Below are 17,674 nucleotides of genomic sequence, written 5' to 3'. Positions count from 1 at the left end.
GTCAAGTGACTAATTATTTATAAGAATGCACGTCGTCTTTCAATTGTTCTAGACTCACATCGAAACCATATTTTAATTGTTTCATTTAATACTCTTTTATTATTTTAGATCCACTGTCACTGTTATATGCCGAAATTCTTAATTATTTATTAATTTATTTACTTATTTGTTGATTAATAATATATATATTCACCTGCTTTTCGGCTACTATTTTTCAAGGGTAATTTTAAAAATAATACTCCATTCGTCCCATTGTATCCATTTGTTTTTTCACTTAATTTTAAAAATATTAATATTATATTGAAATATAGAATGAATATAGTAGGAATAAAGTAGAAATGACTAAAATAATTTTATTAGTATGGTATGATATAAGGATAATGATGATATTTGTTTAATATATTGTAAGTTGTAAGAGTATTTGTAATGCGAAGTAGATAATGATATTCTGTTATGAGACGGATTAAAATGAAAAAAAATGGATACTTTGTTATGGGAAGCTGCAAGTAATTAATATACAAAATAATTTTTTACAAAAATCAAAATGTAAAAAAAATTTCAAATATTCATCTTAAAATAATACTATTTTCTATGTTCCCGGGTCACATTTGTCTTTCGTTCTCTGGTCACATTTGTCTTTTACGTCATTGTATTTGATATTAAAAATATCTTTATGTATTTTATACAAATTTTCTTCTATTACTATTACAAGACCATGATGGAAGTATTTTTTTGTATATCTTTTTAATTTGTATTAAATTTTAATATAATAATTAATATTCAAAGATCAATACACTTAAAAATAAATGAAACTTTTACAACCGAATAAAAATAAAATATTTTATATATTTAACACAATTTCTTATAGCGCAAACTAAAAATCAATTCATGTGTCAACCAACCAAATATATGAAAATGAAAATTGCAGAATTAATTATATAATAATGAGTGGTGGAGTTCAATTACTTGAGACAACACGTTAAGCATTAATCACGATTTATGATCTTTAATCATTAATTAAAAATAACATCGTTGGGTCGGGTCATCCCAATTGGATTTATTTATTTAGGGTGCGTTCGCTTGTAGGATTTTATCAAAATCTTACTATTCATCCAAAAAAATTTTCCCAAAAACATCAAATCAAACACCTATTTTTTATTTTTTATATTATAATAAAAATCAATTTTACATTTAAAACATCATATCAACACCTATTTATATCACATTATACAATTATTCAAATTCAAAATTTCTACCGTTCAAATCCCAATTCAAAATCCAAAAGTGTATTTGTTAAAGGAGAAATTATGTTGTGTACGTGGTAATGCGACTACTATTGTGTCTGTATGTGTGTCAAGTAGTCAGTATCAGTAAAATAAATATGTAATGATCTTGAATTTTCTAATTTTGTCCATATATACTAAATTTAATCATTTTAAATCTGTCCATGTTCATAAAATTATAGTACTATTCTAAATCATTCCCTAAATAGTAAAAAAACTAATTATAAATAGTGCTATTAGCATGCATCAGAACAGCACTTGACTCACTAAATTACGTCCAATTTCTATTCTTCTAAAGTATATTTGTACGATTTTTGAGGTAATTGTCTTTTTGTTATGAATGGAAAAATTTGCCCTTAAGTGTATGATAGAAATTAAAAGTAATAAATGAATGAAGGGTAAAAATATAAAATTTGTGTTTAAAAAAAAAAATAGGACAATAGTTGTTGGACGTCCCAAATAGGTAAGTAGGACGTTAGTTTGTGGCTAGAGGGAATATATGAATATGCCCTCAATCTAATTGATAAAATTAAATAATAATAAATAAATAAAATTTATTTAGAATAAACAAATGTATATACATTCAAAATTTCTCATATTTTTATTTAATTAATTTATGTTAATTATAAATAAATTTTTATTTTTATTTTTTTTATATTATATAAACTTTATTATTTTTAAAAATAATATTTAAATACATATTTTAATTTTTTTTATTTTTATATATTTAATTATAAATAAAATATTAATTAAATATATATTCTCCATACTTATAGTGAAGTAATAACCAACACACAATGACACAATGGAGGACTTTAACTTCCGCAGTAATTATTCCAAAGTTTACCGAGTGCTTTTACACTCCCTCTATTCCAGTTAATTGATCACTATTTATTTTTATCAGGTACACATAATTTATTTTTTCTTTTTTTTTTTTAAAAAAAAATAATTATATACTTTAATTATATTTTAAAAATCATAATTTATATATATATTTTTTATTTCAGTTAAATTATTTAGTCATTTTAATCTTAATTTATAATTATTTTTACTAATATATTTTTCAATTATTTACTAATTACACAAAATCTAAAACTCTATATTTAAACAAATTTGAACAATTTAAATGGGACAGAAGTATTATTATTATTAATGATATATGAATTCTAATTTTGCTTGACACTCATGGTAAATGATACTTTACTCCTTTCAAATAGAGAAATAAGAAGAATTCTCCGGAGGGAGGCCGGTTAAGGTGATAGTTCAATAATATATATCAAATAATACATTAAATATAAGTTTACGGTACATACAAATTAGAACTGACAACACTTAACTATAGTATTTTTATGTTATGACTCGGACAATCAATATAGTGCTGATAAATCTCCAATTAACATTTCAACCGATGCGAGAATTCATCTATGTTGCAACAAAAGAAAGCAAACCAAACCCGATGTGATGATTAATACTCCCCCCGTCCTAAACATCCTGCAACATTTTTTGTTTTGTTTGTCCCAAACAAAACAAATAATCATTTCTCTCTCCAATCATATCACTTAAATAAAAAAAATAAATAATCATTTCTCTCTTTAATTACATCACTTAATATTCAAATTATCTTAAATTACCGTACTTAATACTCATCACCTAAATTCTCGTGCCAAACATAAATGTTGTATGATGTTTGAGGCGGAGAGAGTACTAATTTGAAGAATAATAGTTACTTTTTTTTTTTTTAAAATGTGATCGCTCGGAGCTATTTTTTTCGAATGTGCTTTGACTAAATTCTCGGTTTGAAATAATAACCTAGAAATTAGATTCGAAAAAACATGGAATAATTGCTACTTATTAAAGAAATCAATGGTGACATTTTTTTTTAAAAAAAAAAAATAACGTGAGAACCGGTTATTCTTTTGGTACACTTTGAGTAAACTCTTTACTAAACCTAATAGCATGCAAACTAAATTTTAGAAAAAAAGTCACATTAGACGAATGTACGATAAACATGAGATATTTTTAGCATCAACAAGTTTGGAGCTATCAAAGGATCAATATATTTTTATTTTTGTTGTATTTTTAATTAATAATTATTGTATCTGATATTTTATATATATAATTAATATTTTTTTATTGAGAATTGTTAGATTATATGATACAAACTTAAAAAAAAAAAAAACTTTAATTCTACTGTCAATTTGGATTAATTTAAAAAATAAATGGAAGTTAAAAGCAGAATCAGATTTTGTGTTAGGATAAATCATTATAAAAACAATTTTATTTTACGTTATAGAATTTAAAGTGCTTTTAAACTATAATTACGTGGTTAATATAATAGTATTTTTCCCTAACACTTTTATAATTTATTTTAAATTTTATAAATTATATTTAAAGATTTTAAATTAAAGTATAAAAAATATACTTTTAAAATTTAATTATTTATATTTTAAAATTTTAATTCAAGATTAATATATCAATTAAAAATAAAATTATAATGTAATATTACATTTTATTTGTATTTTATAATTTATTTTAAAATTTTATTAATTATATTTAGTAATTTAAATAAAATTAAAAAATTTATATACTCTTATTTAAATATGGTCTTTCCATTTTAAATTTTAATTCAAATATAATACATAAATTAAAATAATAATTTAATTATATATATATATTTTATTAAAATATAATATATAAATTATTTATTTTTATATTATATTATATTATTGTACTGTATTTATTATTATTATTATTATTATTATTAAGGATAAAATAATAATTTTAAGTTAAAAATATTTCTGTTACTCCCAATGTACTTCTGAAAAGATATGTTGCGTGTATATCAACTTGTGTGTCCTTTCAAGATTTTATTCCTTTATTAAGGTTTTATAGCAAATGTATTTATTTATTCTATCTGATAAATTGCCTTTATTTTATTTTTTTTTGTACATAAACATTGACTTAGTCGCATTACAATGTTGTCACCTAATCAATAATTACTCTCACAAATGTAAATATTTATTTGTTTATTTATATCCATTTGCACATATTAGGCCTCTCAATATGTAATGAGTCCAACTTCAAACCTAATTGTACGATAATTATAAACTTTCTGTTTTTATAATACTTGACAGCAATTAACATTCAACTACAAGACAAGACAATATAATGTTGCTAAATATAAAAATATGTACTGTACAATTTATATATTGTATTTAATGCAATAGTACATTATGTTGCATATTGTATTATGATGATCCCTCACAATATGTGATATATATTACTCTCTTTATCTTTTAATAATCTATTATTTTTTCAGTTTGGTCCGTCATATAATAAAGTATTTATTTTTATTTTATCACAATATAATACTACTATTTTTAAAATTCTGTGCAAAAAAACAAATGAATATATAAATATGAGACGGAGAGAGTGTATTATTATGTGATGTATATATACTGTCTGGTTTTTATATTTGTACTAACTCAGATTGATTTGACTCGGCCGGTATAAAAATGGGACTTATTTGATATGATATAAAAATTGTTTCATTCGTAATGTTTTAAACTAAAAATTAATTTGTTATATAAGATTTTTTTTTTAAAAAAATTATATGATATTTTTCCAAATAATTTGTGTTTGTTTTGTGTTTTAAGTATGAAATACTTGTTTATGTTAATTATGAAGATTTATATCCATAATATAAAAATAAAAAATAAATACTTGTTTAATCCATCATTACCAATTGGATTATAATTAATTTTCGTGACCCAACCCCACTTGTAGTTGTAGTTTAGGGTAGTAAAAATTTCTTGAATTTATTTTTATATAAAAAATTGATATTTCATAATTTCCTCCATTCACAAAAATTAGTTATATTTTATATATTAATATTTATTTAATTTTTTAAAATTTCTACGGTCAAAATTTCAAAAATAAAGTTCCAATATTTTCGGATTTTACATGTCATATCACACATAATTTGTCTAATGTTAACTTATCTTCTACGTTGCAGGCTATTAGTTCTGATAAAAATTTATTTAAAGTTGCACTGTTGAAATAGCTGTTGATAATTCACATGTAGAAAAAAAAAAAATAAATAAATAAAAAAAAAAAAAATGGTGGTGTGTACGTATATATATATATCTTATGTTACAATTGCACGCCCACATCATTGGCATTGTTCAAAATGTCAAAGTCTCCACACACACACCAATCAGAGCACCAAAAAATTAAGTAATAAATTATTCTGATAAAAAATAATAATAATAATAATAATTAATAAATTACAATCTATTTTTTAAACACTCCAATCACCCATTTATTTGCTGGACCTATATATTACTATATATATATATATATATGTATGTATATACGTAGAGAGTGGGGATTAGAAAAAAGTTCACCAGCTTCCAAGTCTACAGTAGTAAGAAATCAAACTCACCTTTTTAACTTGTTCAAATAATTCATACATACATATGATTATTAGTCCTGACTTTGTATGATCGTCGTCTAAACTCGCGATTTATATATATATAGCAACGGACCTGCAACTAATCAAATCCTCATCGATCGATCATGGAGTTTTCAAGCTTCAGAAATTCTGCGGTGAGCAACACAAACAAAATGGTCACTTCCTAATTGAAGATGATAATTTATTTATTTTCTCATCAATCTTAATTCACTGCAGCAGCAACAGCAGGAAATGATGGAAGAAAGCTGTGCAGTACTGTTCCAGCAATGGCCGATCGACTCCCAAATCGACGTCGACCTCGTCTCTATCCCATCGCCATTCTGCCAAGATTTCCAGCAGCAGCAGCAGCCTGTAGACATTAATTACTACGACCTTAACCCCCATCATCATCATCATCATCGAACACTGGACTTCACAAAACCCTCGCCAGAGTCGTCGCCATCGGAGCTGAAATCAGGCAGCAGCTGGAGTCCTATGGGAATTATGGTTAAGCCGAAAGAGGAGAGAATCTGCACAGTAAATTTCTCAGCTTCTGACCACTCATTTGGTAACCCCAATTTTGTGCTGAAGCCATGCCAAGGAGCTAAGAGAATCTGCAGCAGCAGCAGCAGCAACAATGGCAGACACTTGAGTCAAGCACAAGATCATATTTTGGCCGAGAGAAGACGTCGAGAAAAGCTCAACCAGAGATTCATAGCTCTCTCTGCCCTCGTCCCAGGATTGAAAAAGGTACAAATACAATATGTTAAAATATATTTGATATGGTTGTTATCTTATTTAAAAAATTCGTATGATTTACTATAAATATGTACTTATTCTTATGATTGAAATATAGAATTTCAGTTTCATATTCTAACACAATCATCCCCTAATCTCTTATTCTTGATCACAAAAAATATCAAATAAGGCCATGTTTACATCGATTCGAATTTGATTGAGTTTCAAAGCTAATTATGCAAACTTCAATTAATGTTTTGGGTTTTTTTTTGTAGATGGACAAGGCATCGGTTCTTGGAGATGCAATAAAGTACATGAAACAGCTTCAGGAGAAAGTGAAGGCACTTGAAGAGAAAAATAAGAGCAAGACAAGCATCGAATCGGCTGTGCTTGTGACAAAACATCAAGTATTCGATAATTCATCTTCTCGCGATCCTCCTCTAATCGATAGGACACTGCCCGAAATCGAGGCAAGAGTTTGCAACAATGATGTCCTCATCAATATCCATTGTGAGAAAAGGAAAGGGGTTGTGGAGAAAACTCTTGTCCAACTCCACAAGATCCATCTTACAGTTGTTAACAGCAGTGTTATGACTTTCGGAGATTCTGCTCTCAATATTGCAATCGTCGCAAAGGTATATATATATATATATATTACTACAAAAAAATAACATATATTTGTAACAAAAATTTCATCTCTAAAGTTCACGTAGCTAACACAATCCGTCTCTAATGTCGTTAATAACATAAAAAAATGGATTTAAGGACGAAAATTTTTGTTACAAATATCCTATTTATTTGTAGCATTATATATAACATGCCTACTAACTCATGATCATCCAATACATTATTAGCTTGTTCTTATGGCATTTTAATAAATCAAGCTGTGCTTTTTAATCCGATACAGAAAGATGAAGGATTCAGCATCGATATGAAGGAGCTCGTGAAAAATATACATCACGGGCTCAAAGAATGCACATGATATGAAGGACCTCGTGATACCGATAATTTCAGCTGCCTCAATCATTTGGGAAGTAATAATGTAATCTCAAGCAGCTAAGTTCATATACATATACATATACATATACATATACATATAAATATATATATGTAATTACATCTTGATATATGTTTGATGAAGTTATGATTGTTAGTTTGTTTGGTGTGTGTAACCTCTTTGATCCACCATTATATATATGACTACAAGCCAAGTCAAGTGTCACCTGAAGCTGAAAGAGGCAAGTTTTCCTACAAGGTTGGTTCATTTTGAAGGAGGGTTTTTTTTTTTTTTTTTCAATTACCCTTCTGTTGTAAGTATTTCTACCTCGTAGATTCGCCATGTTTTTTTCTTGCCCAAAACCTACTTCGGATCGATGAAGCTTCTGACAAGGAGAAGGCTTTTCATTTTCATTTTGGTGGGATAGTGTGTTTGAGAGACCTTCATAAAATATCAAATGCTCTTTCAGAGGTCTCTTTTCCTTGTAATATTATTGTTTCAGTTCATGCTTGTTCTCAAATATGTCAAATGTGATTATTTCAGACTCAATTCCATTTCATGTTCCCACTTTTTAGTATAGCAATGTATACTCAAATATGTATAGAAGAATAATATTGTTGAAGTGTACATATTTCGAAAATCCAATGGGATCATGTCATTTGCTGCTACATAAACTTTTGGCTCACTGAAAGCTTTCTCGAAGATTCGGGAAAGCAATGGCTGAATTTCATGGACATGCCCACGATTAGTTGAGACATAGCTATGGCCAACAATGGCGGAAGATAAGTTTTTTCCTCTCAGTAGGCGAAACCTACCGAAATAGGAGCATAATTCTATAAAAGCTTAAGTCGACACAACTTATAATATCTTCAATCCGCTACATCAAAATTCTTGGAAATTTGTTTTGAAGATCTTCTTAATTTTACTTAGCATTTTATTTTTCATTTTTACTTGTACCTAGAAGAATATAACTCAGATATGCTGTATCAAATTTATGCCCCGTGAAAAAATTAAATAAAATATATAATATCTACTTTAACAATAAAAATAGAACAATGTAGTTGGAGTTGGGTAGTCTCCTCGAGGAACTCATAACATATTTATTGATAAATACTAAAAGAGGGTTTTGAAGGAAGTAAAATAAAAATAAAAATAAACAAAAATAAAATTAACAAATTAAAAATCTAATTTTAGGAACTTAAATAAAGATGAACTCCTAGCCTATGAATGAAATTGATAACTTAGAATTCAAATTCGATCGTGGATAAATAGTACAACAATTTTGTTTTATCTTTAGGACAAATTACTGGAAAACACAATAAGGCAAGTTCAAGCTCTAACACTATAATACAAATTCCGAATGACCCCATGGAAGAATATTAAAGTAGCACAACTTTATCAGCACCGCCTAAAGGTTGGGCTAAGAAATTGACAAAATGGATCGATTGCTAGCCTTGATGATGTATAGAGTAGGTCCTTCTAGCTATCTCACTATTTGCCACACCACAATTGTTCATAATGTTGTTGAAGGATGCACCTTCCTTTATGGAAAGTACAATTCCTACCATTATATGAATGAATAGTGTAATCGACAGGAGAAAAAAAAGGGAAAATGTATACTACGTTTCTGAATAATATTCTTATGGAGAGGAGTGGGGGAAATATGGGAATAATGTTGTAAGAACTAGACCGATTTTGTAGCACGGTAGAGGGTGATGTTGTCGATGTGGAAGAAAGAATCTTTACTCCACAAGCGCCAAGAGTGGTTCCCCCAAGTAAAGTTCAATCAGTGCATTTTTGGAATGAATCCTCAAGTAAAAAATCAGCTAAATTATTGAAAATCTGCTTTTAATGAGAACGTTGTAACCAAATATCTATTGCTATGAAACTTCAAAATACTTTACTTTAAAAATTTATTAAAAAAAATATGAATTTTTATGTCATGCCGCCGATGACTCATAATGTATAACATAACTCCGGCAAAGTCCAAATCTGTAGCAGAGAGACCATGATGTACATGCCTGTCACGTGCATTTTTTAGATGCCAAAAGAGAAAAATAAAGTCCTAATTTGAGATATTTTCTAAATTGCGAATTTCTGCATCAATAACCGAAGGTGAGTCCCCATCACCTCCCACATCGGCTCTGGCATGTTCCACACAAGCGTTGGCAAGGTCACGTCCACTTATATAATGCACACGTACCTTTTCCGAGGCACTAAAACAATTTTAAGGCCTCGAAGGACTTATTGTCCTTTATTGAGAAAATGAAAAAAAAAAAAAAAAATCCAAAAATAATAATGAGACTTAAGTATAAAATAATTTTTTTTTTTTTTTTTAACTTTTCCTATATTTAATGATATATTCTTTAATAATTTTATTAAATAGATCTTATAATTATTTTATTTCTAAAAGGTTGCACTGTGTCATTGTCACTGATTAGCACTTAACGACTTTCTCACACAGTCATTTCATTTCTCTCCATTTAACATGTCATATTTCTCATATTTGGAAAGCCATACCTAACCCTTCCCACAACCATTTGACTAATAGTTTCTGTGAAAAATATCAAGAGATGTTTCTGTTATATTGAATTTACTCCAAGAATTTGAAGTCAAGTGGAAGTGAAGAACCACAATACGAGTAACAACAATGGAAATACTAATTACGTATATAAGATATACCTACACCTCGAGCAAAAGCAAAAAACAAGAAGATTTCATATGATTCTTGTTTCTCCTTCAAGCAATGGGTCTGAACTTGACTTATTTTCCTGAGGAGACTCACTATCTTCATTATACCGATCCACGCTGTGAAGGAAGGATCCTGCAAAGCAAATATAATACACAACATAGGTAACAGTATTCGGTGCTAAGAAAATGTAAATTTCATAGTCTAGAATTCCAGTATTGTCGCCACCATGGATCTGCTTAGTCACAGTTAATTTTGTTAAATGTAATTCAACCATGATACTTATAGCAGTGAAACTCTAAACTGTGATGCAACAATGAACTCTGTTCCACTTAAATGAGAAATAAAAATATGAATAAACAAGAATATAGGTCAGTAGTATACCTATGAACCATATTACAGCAGCCGGAAATAGAACAGATGTTAAAACAAGGGCAGTCACCCTCCAATTGTTGACTTGATCCTGCAGTACAACCAGTTATGATAATTCTGTTCAAACATGAGATAGACATACTTATATCAGAGTAAGCACTCACCTGGAAAAGGCCGACAAGGGGAGAAGAAGGCACATCACCAAATACATGAATAGCCACAGTAGATATTGCCATTGATAAAGGCCGAAGACTTGGCTTAACACAATGTAGATTGACAAAATTTACAGGGGCCTGTAATCATACATATATCATGTATTTATGAGCATCTGGAACAGATGTTAGAGCTTATAATATAAACTCATACTATACAATGCCAAAGCCAATACAAAAGAAAATTTGCAGTAACCCTGCAAACGTCTTGCATTACAAGCAACAAAGTGAACCAGCGCAAATATACCAACCCTCATTGTCACAGCCAACTGATAAAACTAGAATTAAGCAAATGAGAAAACATGAGATTGCATTTACAGAGTTTTTTTGGCAAGTTTGTTGCCCCGACCAGTTTAAAGGGCAGAAAACATATAAATTTGGGAATTTTGACAAAGAAGATGGAAAGAAAAGTTTGATAAATGAAATTATCCTCAAAATCCCTCTTTCAGAAATTTGAAATCTTCTCTTATAGCATTTTTGGATGACAAATGCAATCAGCACATAAAAACTTAGGAAAGAGGTACCTGAGTAGAAAAGACCAGCAGCTCTCCAATTGCAAAAAGGACCAGAAAAGCATATAGATTCTTAAAGCAGAAGGCGACAAAACAAAAAATTGCTCCAACAAAAGTCGCTGATGAAAGGAGCTACATCCAAAAGAATGTAAGAGTCAGAATAGAAGGCAATAATACCATATTTACAAACATATCTTCATTGCTTTATTCATAACACTCACCCAGAAAGCATTTGGTATTGTGGAAGTCATACGATCTAGAACCACACCACCTGCTATGGAACCAAATAATCCACAGACAACAGTAACACCTCCAAACATATAATCCGCATTGCTCTGGAGACACAGAAATTTATATTCATAGGATAACAAGAAAGAAACAACAAAACCAATTTTAAGTGGAACAAATAGTAATACCATGTGATATATATTATAGCCAGCTTTAGGTCCCCAGTAGGAATAGGCACCTATGACGAAATTATAGGCAATATACCCTGCAATCACCATTCCAAATGAAAGAAAGAAAATTGGAAATTAGTAACATTTGAAGAAAATGTTATACAATCTGCTGTTAATTAGTTGGTGGAACAAATAAACTGTTGCATAAATAGGATTTATTTTACCTAATACGTTCACAACGTAAGTCTTGTCAAGTAAAAGAACTTTCATATCTTCCCCGAATACTGTGAAAGATGTCCACCTGTAATATTTACAAAAACCAAGCCTTGCACAACTCTGACTCAGAAAAATAATATTCTTAGGAAAATTACTCACCATGAAAGTTCTGAGCTTTTGGATGAAGCTGTTTCCCTCAATAATTGGTTGCCTTTAAAAATATATATATATATATTTGTCAGATAGTTAAAACAGTCTTCAGTTCTTTATCTAACAACAAAGTAAACCAACAAAACCAATAAATCCACTAGTTTACTCCAGATACAAGAACTTCTCATAGGGGTGATGAAAGAGAAAGATAACAAAAAATGAATACAGTCAATAAAGTCCTATGCTGTAAATATTCATTTATCATTTCATTAAAATTACTCTACTCGAACAAATTTCTTGAATTCATTCTAGAGACTAAAGAATATTACTCAGTTAAATAAACTGCAAATCATCTGCAGAATCAGACAACTATCAGGTAATTTACTGAACCAAAAAACTTATCTGGTAAAGCATTTTATAGAACTGAGTACAGTGCCCTCTATGAGAAACTTAATTAGGAGAAAATATTGTTTTATAGTTTAGATTACTATCAATCTGTAACATCCAGCACCTTGATCTTCTAATGCATCATCAACTGGTGTCAAACATTTCTGAGACCCAGCAGGATTGAAACCTGAATGAAATAACCATTAACAAATGAGTGGTGCATCAAAAAGTGTGGAAAGCATACAAATAGGCAAGTACTAACCTTTCAACTGCAAAGGTCTCATTACAAAGCCTAATATTGCAAAAGGCAGCATAAAAATTGCCTCCACCCAAAATGCCCAGCGCCAGCCAAAGTTTCCAATCTAGAAATAAGTTAAAATTCATAAAAATAAATAAAATAAGAAATAAGTGAATAACTTTCGCAGGAAAGGAAATCAACAGAAGCACACAGCATGCCATTAATAAGAACTTTGTCATAAAACAGTTATCCAATTACTCACAAAGGAAATTATGAAAAAAGAAAACATACCAATCCACCAAAAATATATCCCACCGCAATTCCAGTTGGTATACACATGTAAAAAGCACCCAGCCATGCTGTCCTCTATCACAGAGAAACAATTGTTGAGAGCGTAAATTAGAAAGGAGAAGCCAGAAGGAGTAAGAAATAAGTAAAAGTAGATGAACAGGAAATAATGAGATTGGAGTGTTTAGTTGCACTTAAACTCAATGGCCTGAAGATAAATCATGTAGACACAATCTTATGACACAATAAATTCCAGTGATTCCAAGGATTCTTCAAAGGTGTACAATGTGAGAGATCTGGCCCACTCTTATGACACAATAATTTCCAGTGATGCAACTATAGAGTCTCACTTGATTATCAAACAAATCTTGAAATGCTTCCAAGTAGCTACCAAACTCAAGATTAATTTCAATAAAAGTGGATTATTTGAAGTCAAACTTCCCCTAGATTTCATCATTTCCTAGGCTAAATCCATTTTCATCATCTACTCGACTGAATCCATTTAATGCTCAGTTGGGACCATTTCCACTCTACATATCTCAAGGCTCCTACCAGTGTGGGACCCATCCCTCAACTTTCACTTATGGAATGTGCATCTCTAAAATTCCCCCAAAGCCCCATTACATGCATGCAAATGGATGTATATACTATATACACGCTTAAGATGAATCACTCAACCAATCGTATCATCCCAATGATCCACCGATTTGAAGAGGTCAAGCCATCAACCAATCAAATTGAGACAACCATCCACAATCTCCACCAATTAGAAGTAGACAACAAGTATACTCTACATTAGCAATAATTAGTTCGTCATTCCTAGACTTAGGCTTTATCATTACCTCCTTAATAACCTTTTCAAATTTTCCAATAAAATCAAGGTGTGTGCTCCAATTACCTTTCTGTACATTTATTCTTAGAATATTCACGCATTCCATACAACATAATCATTTATTCCTTCAATTAACAATTTGCATGTCTTGATTTTGCGATGCAAAGTCTGTAACCAATAGTTTTGTCAGTTGTCTAATAAACCTACAGACAACATATATCCAAACCAAAACAATACTAAGAGGTTATAACCTCAATTCTTTTGTGCTCTTTGCTCAACTATTCTAGAGGCATTTCTCTCCTTAGTTCTCATTCTATTAGTTCTTAATACTTTATTCAATACTTCAATGATAGAGACATAGGCGGAGAATTAAACAGAGCTATGAAAATTAGTTGTCAATTAGCTAGTCCTATAATTTAACAATTGCTATAATCAAGCGATTCACAATAAATTCCTATTTTATTATGACGTTATACAAAACTCTTCCAAGTGATGTGTTGACAAATCGCTATACATAGGATGTTTGTCATGTCTTTGTCTCCAATATAAGGAGAGTGACGCTCTATTTACTAATGATTTCAAAACTGTTTTTACCTATTAATCAAAATTTGTTTGTCAAAAGAAAATCACATCCAAAGCCTATTTTCATTGACAACATTGCATCAAAAACATATTCTCTATTCAAAATATCGCATCCAACACTTAGTTATACTTCCAAACATATCTAAACACACCTTCAATTATTGGCAAGATATGATAAAGAAGCCTGCATATTCTAATATCAATATTGATGAAACGTCTAGGAGATGCCAACCTGTGAAACTGGAGCATTGTCATCAATGAATGGAGCAGCAAGACTTACAAATGAAGCCTCTCCCACACCAACTAGCCTATATTAATAAACATCCAGGAAAAAAAAAAAAAAAAAAAAAAAGGTTACTATATGAGCAATGAATTTAATGTCCAATATCATTCACTCAATTTGAAAAGATTTTCTTACATGCGACTGATGGCAATGGACCAAAAATTAAATGAAACCCCACAAAAAGCAACTGCAATGGTCCATACAGTCAAACCAACTCCAATAAGCCTAAAAGGATTGACACTGCAATATGCATACAAAGACAAGAATAAGAGAACAATTAATTAGTGAAATAAATTTCCATAATTGGCTAATGCACACTGTATATTAAAAAAAAGAAGAATATATGTTCCGTAGCATTTCTTGAATATAGGATAGTCCTATTTTTAGTAACTAGAAAAATAATTTACACATCACAAAACAACTGGCGTAAAATTACCTATACTCAAAATAATTAATAAAATGTGAAAGAATAAATGAAACTTTATTGGTCTAGAAATCACTTGGTATTTTTTACTTACGTAGGTACATTAAAAAGAAAATATATTCAGCATATTTTTTCAATAATATCACGTATATAAAGAATATATATATATCATATAGATAGTACGATTTTAACACATTATATGTCACTTTAGCAATCTACCGGATCTGAATTTGTAAAGTTGGTAAGAAGAAACAAAATTTCCAAACTAGCTAGGTCTGTTTCTTAAATTCGCTTATTTCTTCTATATTTACAAAGTCAGGATTGTGAGATCCAACTTTATAGACTCAGCAACTGTTACTACACAGTTGTGCTATGCGAAGTGGTTTATCCTGTTAAACAATGTTTTTCTTTTAATAGAGAACCCACAAACAGAAAAACATCATGTCTTATTTTGGGAATTGCTTTTCCAAAAACCATCCATGTTTGTTTCAGCTGGCATGAATATCATTTTCACATACATTCTTAATAGTTCACTCTTTTTCTCTATAATAAAGAACAAAGTATATCACAAATGACAAAATGACGGAGTACAGTAACAAAATAAAAGACTCTTACCTCTTGGCCAAAGATGCAAAAATCGGAGATGCCACAAGGAGTCCAACCATAAAAGCTGATGAAATAACTCCATCCTCAAAGTTATTTAGATCAAAATCTCCCCTGCAAGAAAATATATTAGTGTCAGAACATGTAACAAAAAATATAACATTTTCAATGGGGAAATCATTTGAGTGAAGATGTTTTCAAGAAAATCAGTACCATGTTCTGTACAAAGTAGCTGGTTTGCATTTATAAAAGAAGTCACCACATTAGAGAAACACACGAAAATGGTGAGAGATGTTAAAATAACAGCCAAGTATTATCGACAAAGTTAACTGCAAAACTATGAACACGAAAAAACTTGTTTTCCGTTATTGAAAGAAACTACAGAAAAGTATCATGAGCCAACATGAAAATACACAAAATTATATTCGATTATTAAGATATTTTGAGCAAGCTAACTTAGCCATTTAATTACTTGCTTAGCCTGTATGCATCTTATTTATTTTCGACAAATAAGGGAGGGATTAGAAATTTGAAGTTAGCTCTTCATATGTTCCTCTAGTAAGCACATAAAATCCTTCACCATTAATGATCAAGACTGAAGTCACTAATATGAGAATCAGTAGTCTCCTGCAGATTGTTGGTCTAACTTGGTGAAAACATGTTAATCTACATTTGCAGATTTCCTGTGCTCTTCATCAACTGAGCTTGGCATTAATGCTTCCTATTCTTCCCGCCTTCTTCACAAAGAATTCTTCCCACTTGTCTCTCTATCTCACAGTAGTCAAGGGTTTCCTATGCTTATGATCTTATAGGTTAGCAAGGGCTCTACCTCCAATGCGTCATTCTGTTCATGCTTATCATGTCAGACGTCACTACAATGAAATTATAATTACAAGATTCTTGCATAACCAATCAAAATCTCATTGAGACAACAATTGGATTAATTTACTTCTTAGCTTAGTAGACTTTGCAGTTTTGAATACCCAGAATGAGCAACCGGCACACAAGCATAGAGCACGACATTGACAGTCAAATGCAATGGTTATAAATTACATAAACCAAAAGATATGATGAATGGTTTAGAGAAAGTTTAAAGCTGAAGGTACCACCAAATGTCGATGATATCGAACTTACTGAATTCCACTACCAGATGAGCATGTACCACTTTCGCAAGTTCCACGGCTTCCATTTACACCATTACTGGCAATAGCTCCACGGTCTATGTAATTTATCAAGTTAATTGAACAGAAAATAACGAGCAACCTGCACGAACGCAAGATCTTTACAAAAAATGGGAATATTAATACTAAAAGTTATAGCGTTGACAATGTCGATCAAATCAAAGAACTTAATGAGATATCAATACGGTCAACCCTAAAACGGGAAATCAAAATACGGTGGCTTATCCACCATCCAGGGTAGTTAATATCATCCAAATATTCATTAAAATCTTCATATAGGAAACTCATCCGCAACTAAAGCCCATTCTAATTTTCATCTGTTAACAACAGTAATTCGATGGGGGCTATAGAACTCATCTAAATTGAAACAAATAAACAAAATAAGCTCATTAGCTCCTAAGCTCTATAATAAATAATAGGATAGGAGCTAATGTAAGATACGAAGAGTACAGTACCTTTTGGGAGTAAACCAAGATGGCTGGGGGCTAAGTATCATGCTTGAAGGTGCTCCTGCGGCCATCCCCTTTACTTTACTGGTTACCTTTTGATCTCCAAATCGTATTTCTCGGCAAGCAGTAGCTTTGGATTTGGGTTTAATTTGCGGTCATCTGTGGACCATCATTAGATACCAACCCCAAGTATCTTTTTCAATTCTTATGACGATGAATATCGTACTTGCTTTGACCGGTGGAGACTACCGCCGGGGAAAGGGGAGGCGTTACGTAGTCAACCGGAGACTGTTCGGATCGAAGTAAATGGCAATAGGAAATTCTAGAAAATTAACGGTTGTAAAGATTTATGAAAATTATAAAATCTAAAATACCATAATATTTTTG

At 30.3% G+C, this 17,674-nt stretch overlaps 2 protein-coding genes across 4 annotated transcripts; one reads left to right on the top strand and one right to left on the bottom strand.

Moving 5' to 3' along the window:
- Positions 1 to 5,634: 5,634 nt before the first annotated feature.
- Positions 5,635 to 7,551, top strand: LOC127255578 (transcription factor bHLH18-like). 3 transcript variants are annotated; one of them, XM_051281196.1, is made up of 5 exons: positions 5,635 to 5,709; positions 5,823 to 5,891; positions 5,977 to 6,486; positions 6,750 to 7,109; positions 7,382 to 7,551. In XM_051281196.1, exons 2-5 carry the CDS (start codon positions 5,862 to 5,864, stop codon positions 7,454 to 7,456), a joined length of 975 nt encoding a protein of 324 aa, XP_051137153.1. In that variant the 5' UTR covers positions 5,635 to 5,709; positions 5,823 to 5,861; the 3' UTR covers positions 7,457 to 7,551. The 3 variants fall into 3 exon arrangements, with proteins under 3 accessions (XP_051137153.1, XP_051137136.1, XP_051137145.1); XM_051281179.1 differs by having other exon boundaries at positions 5,974 to 6,486; XM_051281188.1 differs by having other exon boundaries at positions 5,685 to 5,891.
- Positions 7,552 to 10,003: 2,452 nt separating this feature from the next.
- Positions 10,004 to 17,611, bottom strand: LOC127255788 (probable sphingolipid transporter spinster homolog 2). Its single transcript, XM_051281528.1, has 16 exons — positions 17,294 to 17,611; positions 16,792 to 16,920; positions 15,670 to 15,771; positions 14,766 to 14,870; positions 14,580 to 14,655; positions 12,937 to 13,011; positions 12,670 to 12,769; positions 12,532 to 12,594; positions 12,030 to 12,081; positions 11,879 to 11,955; positions 11,673 to 11,749; positions 11,478 to 11,591; positions 11,269 to 11,388; positions 10,697 to 10,825; positions 10,545 to 10,623; positions 10,004 to 10,295 (listed from the first exon to the last, which is right to left on the bottom strand). The coding sequence occupies exons 1-16, from the start codon at positions 17,356 to 17,358 to the stop codon at positions 10,189 to 10,191; spliced, it is 1,470 nt and encodes a 489-aa protein (XP_051137485.1). The 5' UTR covers positions 17,359 to 17,611; the 3' UTR covers positions 10,004 to 10,188.
- Positions 17,612 to 17,674: the final 63 nt, after the last annotated feature.

This window comes from Andrographis paniculata, unplaced genomic scaffold (assembly GCF_009805555.1).
Source record: "Andrographis paniculata isolate CXL003 unplaced genomic scaffold, ASM980555v1 Contig12END, whole genome shotgun sequence".
Classification (NCBI taxonomy): Eukaryota; Viridiplantae; Streptophyta; class Magnoliopsida; order Lamiales; family Acanthaceae; genus Andrographis; species Andrographis paniculata.
The sequence above is the reverse complement of the archived record's forward strand: the minus strand, read 5'-3'. Positions and strand labels throughout refer to the sequence as shown.

Coding starts and splice junctions, on each gene's coding strand:
- LOC127255578 (XM_051281179.1), top strand. CDS start 5,862: ATGGAGTTTTCAAGCTTCAGAAATTCTGCG. Junction 5,892..5,973: donor CAAGCTTCAGAAATTCTGCG/GTGAGCAACACA, acceptor AATTCACTGCAG/CAGCAACAGCAGGAAATGAT. Junction 6,487..6,749: donor TCGTCCCAGGATTGAAAAAG/GTACAAATACAA, acceptor TTTTTTTTGTAG/ATGGACAAGGCATCGGTTCT.
- LOC127255788 (XM_051281528.1), bottom strand. CDS start 17,358: ATGGCCGCAGGAGCACCTTCAAGCATGATACTTAGCCCCCAGCCATCT. Junction 13,012..14,579: donor ACAATGCTCCAGTTTCACAG/GTTGGCATCTCC, acceptor TCTCTGTGATAG/AGGACAGCATGGCTGGGTGC. Junction 12,595..12,669: donor GAGACCTTTGCAGTTGAAAG/GTTAGTACTTGC, acceptor TATTTCATTCAG/GTTTCAATCCTGCTGGGTCT.